Source organism: Microcaecilia unicolor, chromosome 2 (genome assembly GCF_901765095.1).
Source record: "Microcaecilia unicolor chromosome 2, aMicUni1.1, whole genome shotgun sequence".
NCBI classification, from domain to species: domain Eukaryota; kingdom Metazoa; phylum Chordata; class Amphibia; order Gymnophiona; family Siphonopidae; genus Microcaecilia; species Microcaecilia unicolor.
In genome coordinates this window covers 612,925,583-612,952,709 of record NC_044032.1, presented here as the reverse complement: position 1 = coordinate 612,952,709, position 27,127 = coordinate 612,925,583, and the positions used below count along the sequence as shown (strand labels likewise).

General features: G+C 42.4%; 1 protein-coding gene across 7 annotated transcripts in view; it reads left to right on the top strand.

The window, feature by feature from the left end:
* ARFIP1 (ADP ribosylation factor interacting protein 1) overlaps positions 1-27,127 on the top strand; it is a 223,458-nt gene that overhangs the window by 128,570 nt on the left and 67,761 nt on the right. For all 7 annotated transcript variants that reach the window (XM_030191631.1, XM_030191636.1, XM_030191637.1 and 4 more), the window contains one exon: positions 15,744-15,965. In XM_030191631.1, the coding sequence (XP_030047491.1) occupies positions 15,744-15,965 (222 nt within the window). The remainder of the gene's footprint in view (positions 1-15,743; positions 15,966-27,127) is intronic.

Genomic DNA, 27,127 nt, shown 5'->3' with positions numbered 1-27,127 from the left:
CTCCGGGCCGGGCCCCCTGCACTGACCTGACAGCGCCTCTCACCTCCGTGTGAAAGCGCTACAGGCAGCAGCAGATCGCTCTGCTGCTGCCTGCAGCGCTTCCACAAGGAGGTTACAGGCGCTGTCAGGTCAGTGCAGGGGGCCCGATATGGAGGGAGCGGCGGCGGGGGGTGGGTTGTTTCGCGTGATGTTCCTTTCCAGGTGGCAGCGGCGGCGTCCGACAATTCGGCTCCGTTTCCCTCTCTGTTCCACCCTCTGACGTCATGACGCGAGGGCAGGACAGAGAGGGAAGTCTGTACTGCGCATTTGCAAGTGAGTACGATCACTTGCCGTTTATATGTTTGATAGTGAATGCCCAGAAGGACAGAGCAAGTACCTGCATATAATAAATGTAATCTGCTAATTGTTAAAAATGATGAATGTGCTATACATAATGCAGATTACCCCTCCATGAATACAGTGAAGGAGCTTGCTCTCTATTGGGGTGCTCAGCACCCACTGCACTCACAGATTTGTCACTTCTGCTGTTGCCAGGCTAGACATTCTTCTCCCTGGGTTGGCCAGGGCTGGGGATGTTCCGAAGATGGCATTTTCTGCCTCTGAGGGAAGGGCATTATGGTCTTTGTGCAACAGTGACGCCCATACCTAGTGGCTGGATTTAGGGCCCATGATAACAGAGTTTCAGGAGGAGCCCTGGTGCATGGTCCCTAGTCCAGGACTGGTGCTGCAACGACTGGGTTACATGAGGTGTAGAGGATATAAAATAGGGGTATGATCCATGAATATCTGTGAATGAACACCCATGGCACTGTAACAAGAACAGGAGTGTTCTAGTTGAGATGGAAGGTCAAAAGAGCAGGATGAAAAGGCTGGCCAGTTCATCCTGCTCCTTTGGCCTTGTGTATAGGTATAAATGGAATTGTCTGCTAAAATTTCCCCTTAAAAGGTTTAAAATAAACCATTGACTGGGACTTTTGGATGTATGAATCTATATGCCTGTGTAGGAGAGCAAAGGTCAGTAAAAGGTTGAAATTATTCCCCCAGCTCAGCACTAGATTTTCTGCTGGTTTATATAGAGCAATGATGTGCACAACTGAATTTGACAATTATTCCTCAGTGGTTTAAGGAGAGATCCTACAAATGACAAAATAAATAAATACAATTAGACCTCATCCTGTTTAACCCATTAGTGCCCAATGTTCCCATATGGGAGATTATTATGGGAACATTGGTCACTAACGGGTTAAGTTGCATGATTGGATAATTTTTGAGATTTTTATGAAAAAAGCATTTCCTTGTCGTCATCAGCAGCTGACGAATCCAGAGAATTGTGGGTTATAACTATCTACCAGCAGGTGGAGATAAAAGAATACTAACTGCCCAAGGAACATACTGTCCTATGTGGTAGAGTTCTGTTTGGTAATCTGTTGCGCAAGGAGGGCATGGGCCTCCCTAATTTATCAAGCTATGGTGCTTCAGGCATTACAGGACTGTTATGTGTATCCAGAACATAATTATGGTTCTCTTGGAGAGGACTCGAGCAGCGGAGGGACGGAGACATCTTTTTCTGCAGCCATTGCAGAAGCAATGGCATGTCTATCAAAAAGATCGGGGGCTTACTGGTCGTCTTCATCTGTTCAGTAGATTACGAGATTACAGTCCCTTTTCTATGTCCTACTTCTGGACTTTATTATAGTCCCTGGAATTGGTGGGTTTTACCCGATGTGTGGATTTGTTTGAGCAGGGAGTGCTTTCACGCCAGCAGCTTCAGGAAGTTTTAGCCTGCAAAATTCCTTTTTTTTTTTTTTTTTTCAATATTTTCAATTGTGAAAGCTGCTATGGAGTCACGATGAGGTAACCAATCTGCATGGCTTACCTACAGACCTGGAGGTGGTCCTTTTTAAAGGAGGGGGGAGCAAAAAATTGTTTTCTAAGATATATGCTGTTTTACTTCCGTTACGTTGTGCCGCCAGTACATCTCATGTTGCTGCATGGGAAGCTTTGTTTGGAGAAGTTAAGGGGGAGGCATGTTGGCATGGGGCACATATATATTTTACTAAGTATTTCCTGGTAGCTGCATACAAACAAATGCAATACCAGCTTACCTAGCGCCTTTCTTAGACTCCCCCTCAGCAAGCCCAGATTTCTTAAGGACAACCTCTAGAGGTTATGTGTCGGCAAACATGGTATGCATGATTGTGGGCATATGTGGTGGACTTGCTCTCATGTCCAAGCTTTTTGGGACCATGTTTGGGGTTATGTGACTGCATGGACGGGCATAAATTACAGAGAGAGACAAGAGATTTACTTGCTGGGGATGCTTGATGCAGATCTTCCCCCTTTTGAAATGGGCCACCTAGGGCTGCTGTTGTTACTGGCAGCTAAGATGACTCTAGCCCATGCTTGGCGGATGCCTGTAGTCCTCTCAGTGGGAAAGTGGTTTGCGGTTTGTGGGGAGTTGAAGAGGCATGATAAGATCATGTTCTCTCTGAGAGGATGGAAGCAACAATATGAGTAGCGGTGGGAGACTGTGCCTATGAATATTTTGTACTGATGATGGTATCTGTTCCCTCCCCTCCGATGATGCCTACTTTCCTTTCTTATGGTTACTCTTATGTACTGAAGGTTTTTCACTAGTGCTTTGCTTGTCTACTATAAGTTTTAGAGCAGTGTGCTGGGTGGGGAGGGAATGGATGGGAGGGATGATTGGATAATTTTGTATGGTTGTATATGTACAGATATTTTTTTGTTTGATTAGATTGTTTATTTGTATGTCTCCATGGTGCAACTGCATCTTGAATATTGTGTTCAATTCTAGTTGCCGCATCTCAAAAAGGATATAGTGGAATTAGAAAAGGTGCAGAGAAGGGTGACGAAAACGATAAAGGGGATGGGATGACCTATGAGGAAAGGCTAAAGCAGCTGAGGCTCTTCAGCTTGGAGAAAAGATGGCTGAAGGGAGATGTGATAGAGGTCTATAAAATAATGAGTGGAGAGGTCACGTGATGGACTGAGAGAGAGGAAGTCGCACTTGTCTTCTCTCCGGGGCTCCCCCTCCTACATTCCCTGAAAATCGAAGAAAAACCGAACGATAACTGCAAAAAAATTTAAGCTTAACCAGCGCACTTACATGGATATCTTTGTAACAAAAGAAACGAGGGCTACAGCGGCGAAATCGGCGAAAAAAACAGCTGAGAAACATCGAGGGATAGAAGAATCCAAGATGGCGCCTAGCCAGACCCCGGAGCAGCCTCCACAATTTCACCCACTACAACTTCAACAGATCACGGAAGCGGTGAGAGAGGCTATGAAGCCGGAACTAGCAAAGTTATCCGACCAAATAGCGGGAGTAGAATCGCTTTTGGGGGACACAACGAGGAGGACTGGGGAACTAGAACTACGGGTGTCAGAGCTGGAGGACTTAAGCACGGACAGAGGAACGCAGTTGCAAGATTTACAAAACCTGCTGCGAGCCCAGGCAAAACATTTAGATGACTTAGAAAATAGATCTCGCAGATCTAACCTGCGCCTAATTGGAATCCCTGAATCGATATCAGACCGAGCATTACCCATACAATTGGAGAGTTGGCTAAAATCTGAGTTTGCCCTATCGGACAGCAGTGGGCCTCTGTGTTTAGAGAGAGCACACCGTCTGGGCAGGAGAATCGAAGGGGGAAACAGACCGAGGGTAGTCATCATAAAAGTCCATAATTTTTTACACAAAGAAGAAATTTTGAGAGGCGCTAGATCCAAATGGGACTCCCTGACATTTGACGGATCAGCAGTAAAAATCTTTCAGGATTATTCAGCCGCTCTTCAGGAGCGCAGGAAAGCATTTGGACCTCTGTGCCGCCACTTAGCAACGAAAAACCAAAGATTCATGCTATTGTACCCAGCCCAACTTAAAGTATTGGAACAGGGGGGCTGGAAGATGTATCACTCTCCAGAAGAGGCTCAATCTCTCCTGCCGGACAACTCCAAACCCTCCCCGAGCCAAGATGGCTGAAAGGGGCATGCATGAGCAGTGGCAGGTTAAGCTGGTATTAAGGTGCAGGCCCGCTGTAGCGGTAATGCAGTGAGAGCAAACCTTGCATAAAGTTATAATATGGTTAAATGTTATGGAGTTAATATGGATCTGTATGTTTGCAGATATGTTGATCTGAAATATATTAATATAACTTTGTCTCAGCTAGGCTGAAAGATTGTAAAGAGGAAGGGGATGGGGGAGGGGGGCCCCCACCATTGGTTGACCGGAGCTCTCCTAGTAGAAGTTGCGAAGGGAGAGGTCAAGACGATAAAAGGGGGAGGAATAAAGGGTAGGGGGGGAAGTTTGGGAGGAGGGAGGGGGGAGGAGAAGGGGGAAAAGGGAATTAAAGAAAGAAGGGGATTGGATGTACGGGGAAAGTTCCAGAGATATTTGGGGTTAAAACGGGGAGGCTCGGGTGGAGCTGGGCACTGGAGTCTCCCAATTTATCAAAGCTGTTTGATAACACTAGGAATAACTTTACACTGGAAAAGGGGGTGCTCGAACTAGATTTATAACATGGAATGTAGGGGGCATCACTTCCCCAATTAAGAGGGCAAAGATTCTACAGGCCTTAAAGAGGCATCATGCAGATGTGGCTTGTATTCAGGAGACGAGACTATTTCAAGAGGAATTGCAAAAGTTGAAGAGAACCTGGGTGGGTGAGGTACACGGAGCAGCGGCCGAGGGAAGGAAAGGAGGGGTTGCAATCTTAATCCGAAAGGGGGTAGTGGCAAGAACTCATTTGGTGAGCAGCGACCCAGGGGGGAGATACGTGATAGTGCGTCTTTGGTTACAGCATGTGGAGTACTTAGTAATGGCGCTATATGGCCCAAATCTGTATGATAGATCTTTTTATGATCACCTTGTTCAGCTGTGCCTCCCACATGGGTCTCTGCCACTGCTAGTGATGGGTGATTTCAATTTAGTGGCTGACCCTGGTTTAGACTGCTCATCTCCTAGGAGGGCGATCAAAGGAGGTCCAGAGGTGAGGGCATTGTCACAGTTTATTCAGTCGCTTGGAGTGGTAGATTCTTGGCGCACATTACATCCAGAGGTACGAGAGTATACTCACCTGTCGAGGGCTCATGGGACTCTCTCACGTCTGGATTACATGTTGGTGGACCGCAGGGTGTTCCCCTCTGTGATAAAGGTAGAGATAGGTCCGGAGGAGATTTCGGATCATTCCTTGGTATGGCTAGATCTAGAGGATAAGGACCTGGGGGATGGGGGAAGAAGGTGGAGATTTCCTTCGTATTTAGCAACAGACCAAAAATTTAAACTATATTTGCAGAAGAGTTGGGAGGAATATTCACAATTTAATAAAGAACATAGGGATAATCCCCAATTGTTCTGGCAAGCAGCGAAGGCGGTCCTGAGGGGGGCGGTGATTGCGTTTACTGCAAAGCGGGAAAAGAAAATTAATGGGGCAATTATACATCTAGAACGCAGACTGGGGAAAGCCAGACGGCGATTTGTGGCGGTTCCATCGAGTTATAACAAGGAGCAGATGAGAGTAACTCAAGTAACTTTAAATTCATTATTACATGAGAGAGCGTTGAGAGCCCTGACGGTTGGGAAATTCCGTTTCCAGAGATATGGGAATAAATCAGGTGCCATGCTAGCAAGAGTAGTTAAAGCCTGGGGTGGGCCTAGAGCGATAGTGGCTGTGAAAGATAAATTTGGGAATATTCAGAATGGGAGGGAAGGAGTAAAAAAGGTATTCCAACAATTCTATAGTGACCAATATAAAAATATGTCCCCGCCATCATTGGAGTCGGTGACAGAATATTTGAGAAGGGCTAGAATGACGACATTGAAAGCAGAAGAGGTGGAGGGCCTGAATAGGCCTATCACAGGAAAGGAACTGCAGGATATAATTAAGTCTCTCCCTGCGAATTCAGCTCCAGGCCCGGATGGCTTCTCGAGTGAATTCTACAAAATCCTAGGCCCACACATAGTAGGCCCCATGCACTCATATTTTGAGGAGGTAGTGGCTCAGGGGCAGTTCCCGGCCTATGCAAATGAAGCATTGATAACCTTGCTATTGAAACCAGGAAAACCAGAGAATCAGGCTGGTTCTTTTAGGCCCATTTCTTTAATTAATGTCGATACAAAAATCTTAGCTAAACTATTAGCAAATAGATTGCAGGCGTGTTTACCTAGTCTTATTGGTCAGGAACAAGTAGGTTTTATTCGTAATAGGCATTCAGGAATCAATGTGAGACGGCTACTGTTGGCTCAGGCCCAGATTCAGCGTTCAGGCGGTGAAGCGATGCTGGTTAGCCTGGACGCTGAAAAAGCTTTTGATAAAGTGGGATGGGACTATATGTTTACGGTGTTGAGGCACGTAGGTGTGGGGGGTTGGTTTTATGGGGCCATCCAGTCACTATACTCCAATCCTCGAGCGGCAGTGTTGGTGAATGGGTCTAGAACACAACAATTTTCTATTGCGAGGGGGACTAGGCAGGGATGCCCCCTCTCTCCGCTTCTCTTTGTGCTATCTATTGAACCCCTGATTAAAATTATACAACAGGGAGAGGAGGTACCAGGGGTGGTGGTTGGTGGAGAGAAAGTAAAAGTGTTAGCCTTCGCGGATGATCTATTGATAATATCAGAATCCCCGAGGGTGGCATTACCAGCGCTGCTCGAGGAGATAGAAGGGTTCAGTATACTGTCAGGGTTTAAAATCAACCGGGAAAAATCACGCATAATGAGGTTACCTGTGCGACTGGATGGCCCCGGCCTAGACGATTTCTCTCTACAGAGAGCAAAGACAGAGATGAAATATTTGGGTGTCTTAATCCCTAACACATTAAGTGATTTGTATGAGATAAATATCCAAAAATTAATGAAAGACACAGCAAGAAAACTTGAGCAGTGGCGGGGCCTTCCTATTTCTCTGTCAGGGCGTATAGCATTGTACAACATGATGATTATTCCCTGCTGGTCATATATGTTTCAAACTTTGCCCCTACACCTCACTAATAGGGATGAGAAACGAGTGAATGGAATGTTGAGGAAATTTTTGTGGAGGGGGAAAAAATCGAGATTCCCACTGGAAAGTATGTATGTCCCGAAGGAATATGGTGGAATGGGCTTGCAGAGTGTGAGACACTTGGGGATTGCTTGTGCAATGAGACATGTTACAGACTGGTTCCGTAACTCTGCGGATTTCTCAGCCACCACAATGGAACTACGACTGTTTGCACCCACAAGCTTCAGTAGTTGCCTGCATGGGAGTGGAGGGGCCTCTCCACTACTACATATCTCAAATATCCTGCCGCAGGCACGCAGAGCATGGAGCTGGATTTGCAGACTACATCAATTTTCCTCAAGAGTTACTCCATTGCTTCCAATCTGCGGGAACCCTGAGTTTCAACCTGGTTTGATATATAAAATTTTTGAACAATGGAAGACGCAAGGTGTGGTCTATATCTTCCAGATCCTAACGCGAGAAGGAAAGCTGCAATCACTTCAGAAGCTGCAAGATCGTGGCCTTCTCCGCCCTAAAGACTATTTCCATTATTGGCAGTTGCGTCACTACATGAGGAGCTTGTCTTGGGAGGCCTTGGCGGAGGACGTACAGGAGGAATTACCAATGGCATTTTCGTTGGGAGCACAGCAGAAGGTTCCATTGAGGTTCCACCTCCGACATATCAAAGACACAGCTGCAGAGCCCGATTTTACTCAATATGCGGAGGCTTGGAGCAGAGACTTGGAGGCAGCCATCTCAGCTGAACTACTTAAAGAACATGTGTTGGCCCTTAACAGAGGGTCGCCTTCAGCAGACTACTGGGAATTACAATACCGCTTTGTGTTCCGGATGCACATGCCGCCTAGGCAGGCGTTTCATGTGGGGATTTCCCCTGATGGAGCATGCCCCAAGTGTCATTTTGTTGGAGCGACTTTAGGGCATATGTATTGGACTTGCCCAGCAGTGAAAAATTTTTGGATAACCTTACTAAGTCGGGTTTCTTCTTTGTGGAGAACTAGATGGTCACGCTCTCCGATGTTGTTATTCGGGAAGCCTTGTTTACAGGTTCCCCGGCCGAGAGGGCTCACTCTATTTGTTCAGCGAGCCATACTGATTGCAAAAAAGACTATTCTAGTGGACTGGTTATCTTCAAGAGGCCCCTCACTCCAGTCTTGGCGAATGCGGATGGTGCAACTACTGCGTTCAGAGAGAATGATGATAAAAGATGGAAATGCGATGGAGTTGGATAAATTCTGCTCGAGATGGGGCCCGTTTTTGGACTCTATGCCCCCATCAGCTAAAAGTACCCTCTTGAACATTTGACTGGCTCATGGAGCTCCGGACATTCTTTCCCAGGATACCTACTGAGTTTCAGGGAGGGGAGGGTGGGATTGAGTTGATAGGGATGTACCGTTCTGGGGGGTCCTGGGGGGACATCAGAGTCAAGTCCCCTGGGGATTCCCCGATCGGGATTGTGCCTTCGGCATCAGCTGGAATCTCAAGGGAGGGAAGGGAGAAAACTAAAAATTGATGATGATGTTTGGTGATAGAATAAGAGTGAAGTAATTATGTTATTGTCCAATCTGCTACTTACCTGTTGATGTGGATTACTTTGTTTTCTTTTTATGTCAATAAAATGATTGAATATAAAAAATAATGAGTGGAGTGGAAAAATATTGGGACTTGGGGGCATACGATGAAGCTACAAAGTAGTGTAATTCAACTCTGGAATTTGTTGCCAGAAAATGTGGTAAAGGCGGTTAGCTTAGCAGAGTTTAAAAAAGGCTTGGATGGCTTCCTAAAGGAAAAGTCCATAGGCCATTATTAAATTGGATGGTCAAAATCCACTATTTCTGGGATAAGCAGCATAAAATATTTTGTACTTTTTTTGGGCTCTTGCGAAGTATTTGTGACCTGGATTGGCCACTGTTGGAAACAGGATGCTGGGCTTGATGAACCTTTGGTCTGTCCTAGTATGGCAATCCTTATGTACTTAGATGACAGTTAAAAAAAAAAAAAAAGCAAGGAGCAAATTTTTTACTGGTGACTCTTCCAATCGTGAAATCAGTAGAGATAGCACTAGATTGTTTGGATCTTATTGACATTCCTACATTAGTGTTGTACTTCCTTTGTAACAATTTTGTCTTAGAACATAGACAAAAATATAGCATTGTGAGAATTTGAGGACAACACAGACTACAACTGCCTTGGAATCTGAACTGGGACAAGTTAAGGCTGTTTAGGCCTCCTTGGTTCAGGATAAGACACTGGTTCATAGGAAACATGAAATTTTGATAATGTATTATGACAATTTAACGTGAAGTTGTTGAATTTTCTACAAAGTAGAATTTCTACTTCAAGGGTGTTTCAGCAATTCCTGAAGGAGAATTTAAAGTTCCAAGCAGCTGCTTTACTACCTGTTAATTGGATCTTGTGATTTTGGTGCAATAGCAAGAACATCAAGGTGAAATTAGGACCTACCTGCTAATTTGCTTTCCTTTAGTCCAGTGGTTCCCAAACCTGGTTCTGGAGGCACCCAAGCCATTCAGGTTTTCTGTATACCAACAATGAATATTTATGAGAGAGATTTGCAAACACTAACTGCATTGCATGCAAATCTATCTCATGAATATTCTTTGTGGATATCATGAAAACCTGACTGGCTGGGGTGCCTCCAGGACCAGGTTTAGGAACCACTGCTTTAGTTCCTCCGGACCAGCCCAGATGAACTGATGGGTTCTGCACGCCTTCCAGTAGGTGGAAACTGAGAACAAAGATCCTTGAGGAGAGCCAAGTTCAGCCCTGTCGTCTCAGTATATCAGTAACAAAGCAGAAGAAAAGAGGAAACCACCATCTGTGCCTCGCTGGTTCCACAGCCACTCATACACAAAGAGCAGTAAGCGTGCTGGCAGCGGACCAACGCCAAATAACATTTGAATGTAACTTTTTGCATGAACAAATGAACAAATTTTATTTTTTTCATAATTTTCAGGTTTGAAATAGACTATGGTGTTCCCCAAAGAAAGTAACCATACGCCAAACCAAATCTGAAGTAATTACAGCTGTCCAAACAGGAGAGACCCCCAAAATGGAAACTTACTTAGTTTGGACTTCGAAGCTGCATCTGCAGACTAGCCTCTGAGCCAAAGAGTCCTGCGGGCTAACACTCTCAAGACCATGGATTTCGCAGACACCTGAAGCAAATCATAGAGGGCATCCGACAGGCCAAGCCCATCTCAATCTTTGCTACCTCTTGATCAATAAGAGAGAAATCATCCGTCTCTTTATCCAATACCCTTTCTGACCATCGGAAATACGCCTGGGCCACCAAAGCCCCAGATATTGCCGCCTGAACAGCCAAGGCCGAAATAACAAAGGCATGGTTCAAAAGCATCTCAGGGACTTGGATATAGGTGAATCATAGAACGAGCCAGCCTAAAATGAGCGTCAGGGTCTTCCTACTGTGCCTGTTCTATGTCCCTGATATCTTGATGCATTGGGAACAACCTACCGGATTTATGCACCCCTTTGACCAAAGGGTCCCCTGTGCATCGCACAGCCAGTTCCTGCTCCTTTTCAAAGTTTAAAGTGCTTGCTACCAAAGCAGTCAATTCCTGCAAGTCTTCTTTATGAAAGGCACGGGCCACCAGGGGATCCCACCCCCACCCCGGCTGCAGCAAAGGAATCTTCTCCACTCTCACAGTCCTCTGAATCCAGCACCAAATTATCCCTCTCACCTAAGGACTCTAAATCCAAATCTGTCTCTACTTCCTGGTCATCCCAGTAAACCCAAGGTCTCTTAGAGCCAGAAACAGGGGCCTGTACCTGTTGGACCAGCAAGGAGGACTGAGGAGAAGACCGGTGCAGTAAATAAGCATTATACATTGGTAAAACAAAGTCTGGAGGGAAACCCCCCTCTGGGGGCCCTCCCTGTGCTCTCACTGGTACCGCCTGCAGTTGAGCCTGCTTTTCCTGACTGGAAAACTAAAATGGTGGATGTTCCCGCTAAAACTGGCACCGGAGATGCGCTAGCAGCCAACATAGCAGAAACCGCCAAACTGGAGGAAATCGGAACCCCACTCATCCCTGCAGCTGCAGACACCGCCAGAATCTCCTGTTCTAATGTAGTACAAACCTTGCAGATTCTATCCGCTGAGACACCCCGGCGCTGACATACTGCGTGCCAACTGATCGGACAGCCAGCCACCCAAAGAAGCAGGGAGAGCAAGACAGAGAAGAAAGGGGCGGTTTTGCGCTGGTCAGCTGTTTTTAGTTTTGGGTTTTTGTTTGGTTTTTTTTAACTGCTGTTTTGCTCTGAAAATAACTCTCCCTGATGCTTGTTTGTTTTGTTTTAACTTATTGTGGCTGTCCCCATGGTTCTACAACACCCTTCCCTTGAAAGGGTGTAGACCAGCCTTTAAACTGAATTAAATACAAATTGTGCCAGAGCAAGACACTGAAAAGGCTCGGGGAGAAGGGACCCGGCCACCCAAGTGTGCACTCCTGAGGCAAAGGAAAACTCCCACGGGTCTCAGCCTCACCAGCAATTATTCCCCAGCACAGAAGTACAGAGAAAGGAAGATTAAAATATATAAGAAATAATGCATAGGAAATGAGACTGAAGGGCTCACCATCTTTCACCTGCTGGAGACTGAGAATACTGAGACTTGATAGGGCTGAGCTGGGCTCTTATTGTCTCTCTCAAGAATCTTTGTTCTCAGTGTCCTTCTGCTGGAAGGCGTGCACATCCCATCAGTTCAGCTAGGCCAGTGTGGAGGGACGCTAAGGAAGTTGGAAATTCTCAGGATAAATTATGTATTTCTGGCATTCTTGAAAGGTCTAGTGATGAGACCTGTGCCAAATGTGCATTGCTTTTGACCTTTGTGTTTAGCTAAGATAAGGATTGTGTCTTGTGGGTGTATTTGCCAGTGAAATTTAGATTTTGCTTTTGTTATTATTTATTTTATATTTGTGAGCAGGGAGGGTTTCATTGTTGATGTGATGCAGCTGAGTCTTCCTAGATATACAAGAAGTCTTTAGGTTTGTTTGAGGAAATGGAGGGCACTGGTGTGTTCACTTATGCTTTATTTTCTCCCATTACAATTGGTGTGTTTTACACCTGGATATTCAGCGCTCAGCCGTACCCTGATACCAACACTGAATATTTTATGTATTTGTTGGCCACTGGAATTTAACCAGGTACCACTGATATTCTGTGCTTACGGGGCAGACTATTGGTGGTACATGGATAATTTCCGGCTCCACCCCAGAGTCGGACATAATATTCAGCAGCATTAGCTGGATAATGGTGAGTAACTTTGAATATTGATCCCCAAGATTTAATGCACACTGTTGAAGATCACTGCACACTCTTGCGCAGTGGTTCACATTATTTGAGCAATAGGGCACACTATTGACAACATTTCCTCATCCCATGAAAACTTTTTTTTTTTTTTTTTTTTTTTAAACCTGGGTAAAACATTTCATAGAAGACACAAAATGAATTTTTGGCTTGCAGAACTTTTGTTTTTGTATGCATAAGTACATAAGTATTGCCATATTGGGAAAGACCAAAGGTCCATCGAGCCCAGCATCCTGTTTCCAATAGTGGCCATTCTAGGTCACAAATACCTGGCAAGATCCCAAAAATGTACAAAACATTTTATTCTGCTTATCCCAGAAATAGTGGATTTTCCCCAGTCCATTTAATAACGGTCTATGGACTTTTCCTTTAGGAAGCTGTTCAAACCTTTTTAAAACTCCACTAAGCTAACCGCCTTTACCACATTCTCTGGCAACGAATTTCAGAGTTTAATTACACGTTGAGTGAAGAAACATTTTCTCCGATTTGTTTTAAATTTACTACATTGTAGCTTCATCGCATGCCCCCTAGTCCTAGTATTTTTGGAAAGCGTAAACAGACGCTTCACATCCACCCGTTCAACTCCACTCATTATTTTATAGACCTCTATCATATATCCCCTCAGCCGCCTGTTCTCCAAGCTGAAGAGCCCTAGCCGTTTTAGCCTTTCCTCATAGGGAAGTCGTCCCATCCCCTTTATCATGTTCCTCGCCCTTCTCTGCACCTTTTCTAATTCCACTATATCCTTTTTTTTTTTTTTTTTTTTTTTGTTACATTTGTACCCCGCGCTTTCCCACTCATGGCAGGCTCAATGCGGCTTACATAGGGCAATGGAGGGTTAAGTGACTTGCCCAGAATCACAAGGAGCTGCCTGTGCCTGAAGTGGGAATTGAACTCAGTTCCTCAGGACCAAAGTCCACCACCCTAACCACTAGGCCACTCCTAGATGCGGTGACCAGAATTGAACACAATATTCGAGGTGCGGTCGCACCATGGAGCGATACAAAGGCATTATAACATCCTAATTTTTGTTTTCCATTCCTTTCCTAATAATACCTAACATTCTGTTTGCTTTCTTAACCGCAGCAGCACACTGAGCAGAAGGTTTCAACGTATCATCAACGACAACACCTAGATCCCTTTCTTGGTCCGTGACTCCTAACTTGGAACCTTGCATGATGTAGCTATAATTCGGGTTCTTCTTTCCCACATGCATCACTTTGCACTTGCTCACATTAAACGTTATCTGCCATTTAGACTCCCAGTCTTGTAAGGTCCTCTTGTAATTTTTCACAATCCTCCTGCGATGTAACGACTTTGAATAACTTTGTGTCATCAGCAAATTTAATTACCTCACTAGTTACTCCCATCTCTAGGTCATTTATAAATATGTTAAAAAGCAGCGGTCCGAGCACAGAGCCCTGGGGAACCCCACTAACTACCCTTCTCCATTGAGAATACTGACCATGTAACCCTACTCTCTGTTTTCTATCTTTTAACCAGTTTTTAATCCACAATAGAACGCTACCTCCTATCCCATGACTCTCCAATTTCCTCTGGAGTCTTTCATGAGGTACTTTGTCAAATGCCTTCTGAAAATCCAGATACACAATATCAACCGGCTCACCTTTATCCACATGTTTGTTCACCCCTTCAAAGAAATGTAATAGATTGGTGAGGCAAGATTTCCCTTCACTAAATCCATGTTGGCTTTGTCTCATTAATCCATGCTTTTGAATATGCTCTGTACAACTGCTAGCGCTATAGAAATGATTTGTAGTAGTAGTAGTAATTTTGTTCTTAATAGTCTCTCTATGCAGTTCTCTATTTTCTCACACTTTCAGGACTTTAAGGGAGTAATTCTGTAAGGAACTGACAACTTTTAGTCAGCAGCAACATGCATAAATGGCAGTATTTCAGTCACCTAAGCATATAAATGACCCTTAAAGAATACCCTCTAACAACAAAGTATGCTCCGTGTTTTGGTGGTATGTACTTGTGTTTGATCGGAATTTGAATAGAGCACCAAATATGCATGTAAATTATAGAATTTACAGCTTCCTGGCATTTATACTAGCTACAGTATAGGGCTAGTGTAAGTGATTGTGCCTTAAATATCAGAGCCATTTGGAACTAGAATTCTTTAAAGAAAAGTAGGCACCTATTTTTCTTTATAGAATAGGCTTAAAATAGGCACTACTTACCCTCCACATAATTTTATCCCTCTGTCATCTTTATTCCAAGCTGAAGAATTCTCATCGTTGCATCTCCATCTCCCTTACTTTGTTTGTTTCTATAAGAATTGTGAATGATTGATTTAGTGAGCCAGGAATTAACTTGTTCCATAAGTGCTTTGTTCATGTATTGTCTACCACTAGTTCCCCTACTAATAACAAACATTTGTGACCTATACCATCAATGTATATAAATAGGTGTTTCTCATGGTTTAGCGTACCGGTGACATGTTTTTTCCAGTTCCAGTACGTTTCTTTAACATCACAGAAACAATAACAAAGCCATCTGAACTTTTCCTGTCATTGGGAGAGCAGAGAATCTAAAGAGATGAGCTGCACGAAAACAGGAAAATGTTGACGTGACCAAGCTTTTGCATGTGATATGTTAAAAACAAATTTGCCTAAAAATGTGTAACTGAAAGAATAAAATACTAATAGAAATTGTATTAAAATAAAAATTAGTGTGATGAATAATTTTATTTTGGATTAGTATCTTTTTCAGTTGTTTGCTTTAAACAAAATGCTGAGTTCATTCTAGTTTGTGAAATGGAAAAATCATTAATCCATAAATGTGACTTCCATATTGGTAGTACTAACATAGTTGATGATCCTGTCTAGTGTGCCCAATAAGATAGCATTGTAGCTTTCACTTCATGCCTTATACCACCTCTTCCCTTCCCCCCCCCACACACACACACTCAATCATCTTAGAATAACAGAGGCCATTTGACTGCTGTTAAACTGAATTGTACAATGCTTAATTTCCATCCTCCTGTTATTTAGGGATCCTCTCCGTTAATCCCAAACCCATTTTTTCTCCACCACCTTCTCTTGGAGTGCACATCAGGCACCCATCACTCTTTATATGAAAAATTATTTCTTAAGATTTCTCTTTAGTATGTCTAGCTACTTGCAACATCATTTTGTGTTCCCTAGTTCTACAGCTTCCTTTCCTTTGGAAAAAGTTTCTGTCTTGTACATTAATACCTTTCAAGTAAATCAAGCACCTGTAAATGTGTACCTATTGTTTTGTACCCACATAATTTTCTCAGAAATGCTAAATAGTAGTAGTAGTAGTATATCCCTCACTCCACAGGAAATCAATGTTTTCGGTATAAAATCTCTCTTCTCTTTTCTACCTTGCAGTGTACTCGTCAGCTTATCTCTGAGAAACTGGGACGTGGTTCAAGAACTGTGGACCTGGAGCTGGAATCGCAAATAGAGATCCTGAGGGATAACAAGAAAAAATATGAGAATATTCTGAAACTGGCACAGACCCTTTCCTCCCAACTCTATCAGATGGTGCAGACTCAGAGGCTGCTTGGTGATGCTTTTGCAGACCTGAGCTTGAAATCCTTGGAGCTTCATGTAAGACTTAATAAAATGCACGTTCAAAATTGATTTTCCCAAAGTGACGATATTATTGCAGCAGTTATTTGAAACTGGTAACCTATAGCAAACACACAGAAAAATTGTACACATGAGCTGTGGTGCATTTTTGAAATGTGCAATTCTTACATTTTTATTTTTTTTAGGACTAACAATTTCTTTCAACTTTTGACGGTTTACAGTTCAGTTGGAACCAGCCTGTCTTGTGCCATGGCACCATAAGCTTTTATTTGCATCCATCTGAGAGATGGGGGCTACCCCTACTTTTATCTTCCTGTCTTCAGACTCAAGCGCAGCCATCACAGCAGTAATCCTCAACTAGAGGCTACAAATTTAGTAGACCCCTAGTCTGTTCGCTAGATGTTACCCTTGAGTGGTGACTGGTTCAGGTATCAATCCCAGGTCCTTGATATCGCAGTGTTTAGTATGTCCAAACAAAAAACACAAGCAATCCGTCAAAAAGTCAGCACAAGCAAACCAGGGGGTGGAAAAGACCAAAACAATGAGTCAAGAAAAGCTGGTAAATCTTTATTTGAGGAGTCGGCACTTATCAAAATGATGGACAGACAGCACTTTTCATTTTGAGAAGTGATGACTCCTCAAATAAAGATTTACCAGCTTTTCTTGACTCATCGTTTTGGTCTTTCTTGTCCCTTGGTTTGCTAGTGTTCAACACGTGCCTCAGCAAGTTCTGTTCAGAATTTGCTTGGAGGAGCTTCAGTTTGTTACAATCAAGGTTTATAACAAACTGGGATCGAACAAGGCAGCTGGCACTAACATTTAAAAAGGAGATAGAGCAGCTTTTAAACTAAAATGGGGGGTGGGGAACTGACAGTCTCCCAGGAGCACATGGTTCGGTGTGGAGTATCCTTGAAGGATACTATTGAAACAGGATCTTTAGGGAATCCCGATAGAGAGGTTTCAGTAATGACAAAAGAAAGCCAGGAGTGTTCAATGGGAGAACAGAGTAAAGGATGCAAATTAACCTGATTAACTTCAAAGCAGTCTGAAGGTGCAAGGAAAAAAGACAATTTGAAGTGTCCATACACATACACAAGTGCTGGAAGCCTTAAAAATAAGTAGGAGAATTGGAGTATATAGTACTAAATGAAGAGGTAGATGTAATAGGCATTTCAGAGACCTGGTGGAAGGAGGACTATCAACGGGACACTGTGTTAGCAGGGTACAAAATGGGTATATTGCAATGATAAGAGTGGTTCAAATTGGAGGGGAGGCTGTGCTATATGTTAAAAAGAGAGTTGATTCAAACAAAATAAACATTCTACTTGAAACAGATAGCTGTGTGAATCTTTATGGATAGAAATTCCAGATGTGAACATAAATGATGGTAGATAGGCGAGCATGGTCCATCAAGTCTACGTAGAAATGTGGCTAAAGTTGTACCTTCAGCTCTGCACAGGTTCCCCACCCCCACCCCACACACACACATATGCTTTTGTTTAGTGTTGTACCTATTGCTCCATGCAGTTTACACCCCTCGATGCATTTTCTGAAGTGTTTATCTCATGTCGTTTTGGATAGATAGAAGGTGGATCTGATGATTATGGTATTTGTTTATTTTAAAGTACCCAAACAGGTGGATAAGGTGATGGCTAAATCCTGAAAGAAGTGTGGTTGCATGGGGAGAGGAATAGCCAGTAGTTAAAAGGAGATGATGGTACCTCTGTGTGAGTCTCTAGTGAGACATGATTTGAGTATTGTGTGCAGATCTGGAGACTGTACCTTCAAAAGGATACAGAATAAATCAAATCTATCCAGCGGGTGGCTGCTAAAATGATCAGTGATCTTCGTCATAAGGCATATGGGGAGAGATTTAAAGATTTCAGTATGTACACTTTGGCGGAAAGGTGGGAATAGAGATATATGATAATCATTTTAAATACCTCTAAGGCACAGGAAGTAGGTTTATTCCAGTGGAAAGGAAGCTCTGGAACGTGTGGTCATAGGAAGAAGGTGAAAGGGATAGAGTCAGTAATAATCTAATAAAATATTTCCTGATAGAAAAGGGTGGTGGATGCATGGAACAGCCTCCTAGTGGAGGCAAGGGTGACATTTTTCAGAAAAACCATGGGACAAAAGCAGAGGATCCCTTTGGGGAAGGAAGGATAAAAGAGCTTAGTAAATGGTGTGGATGGGCTTCTGTGTTTCTGCAGAAATGATTTGTTACCATATTGGGCAGGTAATTTTGTAAACCTTACATGCACATAGCCTGTATATGTGTAAGTTTACCTGCTGTTGGGTTCCTAGCTCCTTTGCTCTGCTTCTGTGTATCTCCACATATTGATCTTCAATATGTCATTCATATCAGAATATTAGTTACCCAGATGTCTGGGTAAACCAGTTCTAAATTGATCAATGACTGTTAAATACATTGTTGTATATTTTCTAGAATTTGTTTTAAATGTATTCATTGATCTAACAGTGCAATGGCAGCATTTTGCATGTCTATTTAGGAAAGCTGAAACTTGATTTCAGTTTGCAGACCTGGTTTCTATTTATGAAGCCACGTAGGATTGGAGTACTATAGAGCTAACAGACTCAGTCCTTCTGGTTTTGGAGGGAAATGGGATAAAATATCAATGTTGTCATTACAGTGACACCAAAAGATGAGATTTAGAGTTTGCACATTGGATTTCAATTGGAGACTGATAATAGTGCCTTCCTACCCATGATGACTTCTGTAATGGCTGGGTTGTAGGAGGAGAAGGTAGAAGGCAAATGGAAGGGTCAAGGGAGAGAAAAAAAATCACTGATAATTATGAAGAGAAGTCTATGCGCTTTGTTTCAGGCACCTCTCCACTGCTGCTTTATCTCTGAATTATAACAGAATTTTTGTCATTGCGGACTGTACCAGAAGATCACATATAGGGAAAGGAAGCTGGGTTTTAAAAAATTATTAATGTTAAAATTACTGGGGCTATTTAGTTATTGTAACACATTTTTGAGTTCTTTTAGAAAAGCATGAAATTGGTTCTAGGGTTTCTTGATCAGGAATTTTTCATGACTATAATAAAAAGTATATGTGTTAAGTTTATTTAAAGGAAATCTTTGATGCTAGAGATAATTGGTTGTTGGGGCTTTCATACATGCAAAAAGTATGCACTTGAAGCTTTACAAATAATCATTAGAAAGTGGTCTTCCTTATGTGAAGTCTTCCTACATAATTTTGGGGAACTCCTTCAGCTTCTCTTTTATTCACACAAGCTGTGTATGCTCTCATACTGGACTGGGAAGATGTTTTAGATGATTCTGACATTTTCCTACTCCTCTCATGGATATTGGCGAGTTGCAAATGTTTGTTTTTGTACTACTATTATTTTTGTTTCTGTAACTCTATACTATCTATTTAGGTATATTGTACTTTGTAACAGTGCATTGCTTTAATTGAGGGTTGGTTAGCATTTCCATTGCAGAGACCCCCTTTTTAAGTTGGTTTTTAATCTGGCTACAATCCAGATCATGTGGAATAGTTCAGGATGCTTGTTCTTTTGAGCTGTTCTTGTTTTGTTTTCTTCTTTTAATAGAGGCTTTATTATTTGACTTGGAGATGGAAGAGGAAAGGACAAGTTTTCATTGCCTTAGGAATTGATCATACCATGTGCTTTAATAACTGATCATTTTATCGCATACAGTATGAGAATGTCTAGAGTGCCATTTTATAGATCATTCTAAAACTCTAGAGTGGTTTTTACATAGTAACATAGTAGATGACGGCAGAAAAAGACCTGCATGGTCCATCCAGTCTGCCCAACAAGATAAATTCATATGTGTATACCTTACCTTGATTTGTACCTGTCTTTTCAGGGCACAGACCGTATAAGTCTGCCCAGTAGGATTCCCCGCCTCCCAACCAGCAGTCCCACCTCCCATCACCGGCTCTGGCACAGACCGTATAAGTCTGCCCTCCACTATCCTCGCCTCCCAACCACCAACCCCTCTTCCCCCCACCTGCTCCGACACCCAATTTCGGCTAAGCTTCTGAGGATCCATTCCTTCTGGATCCTCATGTTCTACTTCAAAGGAGATTTAGAAAAAATAGGAAACATTTTAGTTCCACAAGAATTCATTAAAAAATAGTCATGTGTTCTGTATTCTGGTTTTTTTTCTTTTTTTTTTCCCCAACTAAATCCAATTTTGAAATTGTGTTTTCAGTTATCTTGAGTAGTGTAATACAGGGGAATAGCAACAGGTGGGCCTAGGTGGACCATGGCTCCTTGGCTTTAGAGTCAGGGCCACCTAGTCAGTGGCAGCAGCATAGCCCAATGAGAGCAGAACTGGAGACAATGTGCCCATCCAAGTTAACCTCAGGAGCCACAAAAAAAAATCAGTTCTGGCTATCCTACTGGTTCAGTGCCAACAACAAATGTGACATTAGCTGAGGAAGCTACTTCCAATCCTGCTTGGTGACTGGGTTTGAGGAGTTGATCTTCCCAGCTCCCTCGGGAATGGGAGTTGTACTTCATCAGCATGGCCAGTAATAGACAGCTCGAGGATCAGGTGTTGGTGCTTCAACAAAGAGATCTGCATTGCATTTGCAACTCGAGTGGTAACTAGGTCATTGGGCTAGCCCTGTCGTCTTACATGCATTTATGTAGGGCATTATTATCTCCAAATATAGAAGAAGAAGAAATGTAGTATGCCTAAGTTAGGTGCACTGCAGACACTGATAAACAGGAGTACGTTTTGGGGGAAAGCAAGCCTTCTCTTGAAAGAGACCTCCACTTTGATATGTGGTTCATCAAGGCAGGTCCATCTTTTAAATTTTTGCCCAATATGTTTTTAGTTCACTGTCATGGTAGTTTCGTGATTTGCAAACCATTTGCCCCATAACTGTCTTATAGTAGCAATGAAGTTTTGTGAGCACTGCTGTGTGCTACGTCAGATTTTTGAAAGCCTCCCTCCCAAAAGGTGTCTGAAAAACACAAACTTTTTTTTTTTCAAAACCTCTCAAGAGTACATCATTCTGTTTGAGTAAAAATATAAAGAAAACATAGTACAGAAGAGCAAAGTAGTTTATTTTATAACAAAGTAATATATATCTTTTTTGCTTTTAAAATAAGTCCTTTCTGAATAAGCATCAAAAAGAATTTTAAGAAAAGAAGCTGTAATGGAAAAATGCACATAAGATGTTTGTAGGTGAGCCAAAGCTTCTTTAACTGTTTTAAAAGCTGTAGTTGTAAATACAGTTGACTAAAATGTCATGATCTAATAGAAGGTATTTTGAGCCTGCTCAGTGAAATGGCACACTGGTTGCTACTATGTTGGTGTACTTCAGCTGTCTTCAGTCTCTCTCATTGCTGACCCTGTACTTACCCCCATGTTGGAATGAACAGATTGTTCTGAATAGGTTCTTTGCCATCTTTCTGTCAGTGGTGGGGTGTAATACATGGGATGCCAGCACGTATAGGAAAGGCACCTTCAACCTGTGCAGGTCTGGGAGAGTTATTCTCTGTTATGGGAAACAGGCTGGTTGTTTAAGGGATGCCAGCACCTCTGGGAAAGGCACCTTCAGCTTGTGCAAGTCTGGGAAAGGCACCTCTGTTTCACACTATAAAAGAGGGTGGAGCACTGACCTTCTTTAGAAGCTTGCCTGAACGTAAGGGACGCCTGGTTCAGTGATGTCCCTGCAATCTCTGAGGAAGAGCTAGTGCTTCCCTGGTGGTCTTCCCAGATGCTGACTGAATTGCGGGTGCTGTAAGTATCTTGGTGTATGTGTTCACATATGTATCACCAATAAAAGCGATATACCGCATATTGTGTCTGGTGGCTTTTGTGTTGTCATAAGCACAGCGCCCCCTAGTGTTACATGGGGAGGAAGGCGTCCTCTGTGTAATTGTCTTGTGTGCTTTTTAAGTTTGTGATTTGAAACGATGGCAAACATCTTGAGAGCTTTCTCCTGTTTGAACATGAGGCAACATGGGCCAAATATCCTACCAACTTTCCCTATACACAGAGGTTTACAATATAGCATCTTCACATACATAGCTTTGACTCAGGAGCTTCCATGCTGAAATGCTGTTACTTGAGTTGCCCTTGTATTTTGTCTATGTATTTGACCCTGTCAATCACTTTGTGGGTATATTTGCTTTCCTTACTGTCTTAATGTTTGGATCCTTAATGACATCTGAGAGAGGCTTTGTGTATCACAACTCTTCATTCCTGTTTGTTGTTTTTGCTGCTAAGGGGATTTAGCTTGTTAGCTTGGATTCAAGTTCTGTATGTATGCTGATGACACAGCGTGTTCTCATGCTTCTTTAACACCTGAGACCCAACATCATGAGGAGGAATTGCTAATTAGACACATTTAATTGGAAGTGCTACCACTTGAGATTTTTTTCGCTTAATATCGCAAGACCTCTCTATCAACTCCATTGTGATTTTGTCCTACTTGTAAGTTGTATTGTTTAAAATAAATATAAAGCACTTTTAAGAGAGAATAAGACTAATTCATATAAAGGTAGTCCTAAAATTTCTTTTGAACATCCTCTTTACATTGCCATAAGATCAGATTGTGGCATCGGAGGAAGTGATGTCAGCTTCCTGGATGGGTGCCTGATTTTGGGCTCCAGCTCTTCCTCCCAAAATAAAATTTACATCTCTTAACCATCTGTGGTTTTAAAGCACAATTTTACACTGGTCTGCTTTGCTAATTATTCAGGATGACCCAAAAGCTAAAATCTGTGAATATTAGAGACTCTCCGTCAATTTCTGAGGCCTGGATCTGGCAATGTCATGTCTCAGGCCTTGCGGCCTGTTTCCCCTGAACAGGTTCGGATCTTGCTCATAGTGGCTCAGAGGACGAGGAGGATGCGGAGCTTACTAACTTTACGGATTATCAACCAAGAATTTCAGCGCTATTCGAGCGGAGCTGAAGAAGATGTATGGGGAACTTGTGTCATGCATTGACACTATGCATAAGTATATGCAAGAACTGGGGGCTCGTTGAAGACCTGGAGGTGCAAGTTGAAGAACAGGTAGAAGTGGTATCTGATTTGCAAACTAAATAATACTTCCTTTGAGACTCAATAAGGAAGCGATCTTGCAGGAGGCATGGGCTGTTCCTTCATTGCAGTTTCAAGATGCCTCGGTTGCAATTTACCAGAATTTATCAGCTTTTACTTTGGCTAAGAGGCGGGAATTCAAGCCTGTTTTGGAAATACTTTCAGAAGGAACAGATTAAATATCGCTGGCTTTTCCCCCTAGCTCTCAGTTTTCCACTTCAAGGAACTTTGCACAGAGTCAAGAGGCCAGTTGAAGCTTGGAAGTTGCTGCGGAAGGCAGGATTGGCTAAAACCTCTTCACCTGGGCCTAATATTTATTATTTTCATTTATTTGTAGCATTTATACCCCGCTCTTTCCCGCTCGATAGCAGGTTCAGTGCGGCTTACAATGTATGGGTACAAAGTATCACAGAGATAATACAATGTATGGGTACAAAGTGTCATAGAGGTAACACAATGTGTGGTTACAAAGTATCACAGATAATAACACAATTGTATAGAGAAGAACAAGAGGAAGAGATGTGGGGGGAAGGATTGAGGTATGTTAATGTTAATGGTGTGGATTAGGTTCGTAAATTAAGTTGGGTTGTTTGGATAGGCTTGTTTGAAGAGGTATGTTTTCAGCAGCTTTCGGAAGGGTAGATGTTCCTTAGTGGTGGCTGCAAAGGCTAAATGCTGGGCTAGGGTGCCCAGTAAAGGAAAACACCATTCAGACCATGTCAAGTCCTGAGATCCTATGTCTGGTGACTTGGGTTTTGTGTGTGTGTGTGTGTGTGTGTGTGTGTGTGTGTGTGTGTGTGTTCTTCAGTACTACCACAGGACCGGTTCTCTCATCACTTGACAAGCTTGCTCTTCAGCTCTCTCTACATGGAGAGAGAAGTACTGGCCCTTCAGTTTTTTCTGTTTGGTTTAAAAATTAGTGGCTGAGTACTACAATTGCTGAGTTGCATTTTACATTGTTTAGGAGAATTTGTTACCTAAGCTAAGAGGACTCTTTAGCTGTTAATTGGCTGTGTAAAGTTGTGTGTGGGTGCATGGTATGTGTGTTGGATTCTTTTTGTGGGGGTGGGGAGAGTTTGGATATTCCATGCGGGATGTGGCTTTCCTCTCCTTAGGATGTTTCTTGTTGGTCCGCCTTCTTGTTTTCAACTTGGTGGGGGAGGGATCAGGGAGATTATTGGGGTTTTGGTAGTGGGAAGAGGGTTCTTGATTTTCTTTTTTTATTTGTATGGGTTGGGTTGTTTTGTGTTGCTTTTTGTACATTCTGCTTTATCCTGGGGGGGGTTGGGGGGAAAGGTTTTTGATTTTGGACCTTGGAGTTATGGTGGATTGGGATGCTATTGCTGCCTTTTATTTACTTACTATGCCACCTGCTTTGAATATAGTTACTTTAATTGTGAATGGTCTCAACTTGCCCAGAAAGCGTTCATTATTGTTTAAATTTTTGCTGCGTCAGAAGGCTCAGGTGGTCTTTGTATGGGAGACTCACATAAAAGATACCATGAATAGTTGTTAAACCATAGAGCATATTCCCATATATTGTTTGCGTCAGATACTTCTGATGTTAAAAAGTGAGGGTGGCTATTTTGTTTCATAGAGATTTGAAAATACAGGTCCAGAAAGCAAAAAAAAAATCCCTAGGAGCGATGCTTATTTGCCCAGGTCCAGATAGATGAGATGGGTTTGACCCTGGCTAGTATTTATGCTCCAAGTTTTGAACAGATTGAGTTTTTGGCAGAAGTTAAACTTCAACTTGGTAGTTTTAATCAGGGCCCCTTGGTTTGTGCTGGGAATTTTATGCATGCCTGAACCCTATCATGGATTTTTATTTTTATTTTGAAATATGGCTTCCCTGTAGACATGGATCTCTACAAGCAGGTATTTCCCCCTACAATTTTGCATACTTTTCAAGGATTCCCCAATTCCTGTGGTGGATTTTCAGTTCTCTCACTACACTCCCATTTGCCATAACCCTGAATTCCCACCGGGCTTGCTACCCTATAGGTTGTGGGAGCAAAAGGGATTAACCAGCTGGGGTCAACTCTGTGATGAAGATGCCTTGATCTCTTTCCCATCTGTCTCATGATTTTGATTTACTCCAGTCTCATCATTATGCTTATGTTCAGATGGCTTGCTTATTGTCCTCTAAGTGTTTTAAGCCCAGGTTGACGGGTGACTATACCTTCTTGGAGGACACCTGTGAGGACTTTAGATCCACAAAAGTTTTGGTGAACACACTGTATGGTTATTTGAGGGATCTTTGGGTCCCTGAAAAGAGGCATAGGCTTCAGTGGGAACATGAACTGGGTGTTACATATATGTGGAAGGACTGGGACACCATTGAAAAGTCTCTGGCGAAAAAAGCTATTGCTTCCAATATCCATGAAAATAATGTCAAGTATAAGTTTATCACTGGTACCATACCCAGGATTGTCTCAATTGTTGGTTTCCTCAGACTTCTGTATGATGTTGGAGAGGTGGTGCAGCTCAGGGCACTATGGGTCACATTTGGTGGTCCTGCCCGAAAGCCGTTGCATTTTGGAAATACATCCGCTGCCAGATTTTGTGGATAACTGGTTTGAGAGCTCCCTGTGACCTTGGGATTTTTCTGTTGAGTAGAGTGATCCCAGGACTTTGGAAATATCAGACTTTATTGGTGCGCCATTTGCTAGATGTATGTAAGTTTACCTTGGAAGACTACAGGGGGTCCCATCTTTAAGTGGAGATCTCGACTTTACACTGTATATAAACTGGAGAAGCTAACTGCTCGTAGGCAAACGTCTTTCAAGACATGGGAAAAGATCTGGGGATTAGTGCGTAATTTGAACTTTGTGGGTGAGTGAGACCTGGCTTGGCTTTTTCTGTGTGATCACCTTTTTAGGGCTCAGAGGTCTGAGTTTTTCTTTCTTTTTATTTTCTCCTTTTTTTCCCTTCTTTCCCCTGTTTAGTCAGCTTTTTTTTCTTTTTCTTTAGTATTGTTTTATAATAAAAACTATACATATTAGAGGTTTCATTAGCTTTGAGAACAAGTTGTATTTCTTCTGCTTGAGCAGATTGTACATTGTACTTGTATGTATTTTTCTTTGATCACTGTAATAAAGACCTCGTTAAAAAAAATCAGATTGTGGCTTAGTCTTCTGGAACAAATAAGTACCGCTTAGTCAGCAAATGCCACTGTGAACATTGGGAACCCAATGGGAGTTGGACCTGTTTTGGAATCCAATCAGGGAGTCTTCTCTCTCACATTTTATAACAAAAGTTCTGTTGATTTGAACCTAGGCTCCCAAAGAGCTGTAGTTGATTTGTGTTTGTTCTTCTCTGATAAAATTAGTTTGTGTTTGGAGAAGTAGTGTAAAACTGTTATCTTAGGTACATTGTTTTGAGTTTGTAAAAAAATTATATTTTATTAAATTGGGCTCCAGATCCAAGTGCTTTCAAAAGAATTCTGTGTGAGCACTGTGTTTAGTTTGTAATCGAGAACTATAAAGTCAAAGAAGTATATTTAGGGACTCTCCTCCAAAAATAGTTATGAAGGCGTGTGTGTGTGTGTAGATAGATATGCAGATATATAAAATACCCTTCTATAGTATAATACTTACACAAAACCTTCTGTATGAAGTGGAGAAGTAACAATGGTTAGTGCAGTGGCCTGAGAATTAGGGGAACCAGGTTCAATAACCACTGCAGCTCCTTGTGACTCTGGGCAAGTTATTTAACCCTCCATTGTACCAGGTACAAAATAAGTACCTGTATATAATATGCAAACTGTTATATCAAATCCCATCCCCTTTCTTTTTCCTATTACAGTTTTTTGGAAAGAATTGCTTCATGCTGGCTTTGACACATGTATTATATTTTAGAAATTCAGTAAGGTCATGAACTCAAAAGAAATGCAATTATTTCGATATCTGGAGAGAATTACAAAAAAAAAGGATGTTTGAAATGTGCAGTTTTATTGACTTCAGAATGTTAAACCAGAGGCATCTTGATAAAAGTTGTAAAGTTAATCGTGCAGTTTATATACATTAAAATTAATTGCCAAGGTTATCAAACATGTATAAACATTTAAATTGAATGATCGTATCAGCACATCTGCTTTAATGTTGGCCGTAACGCCTA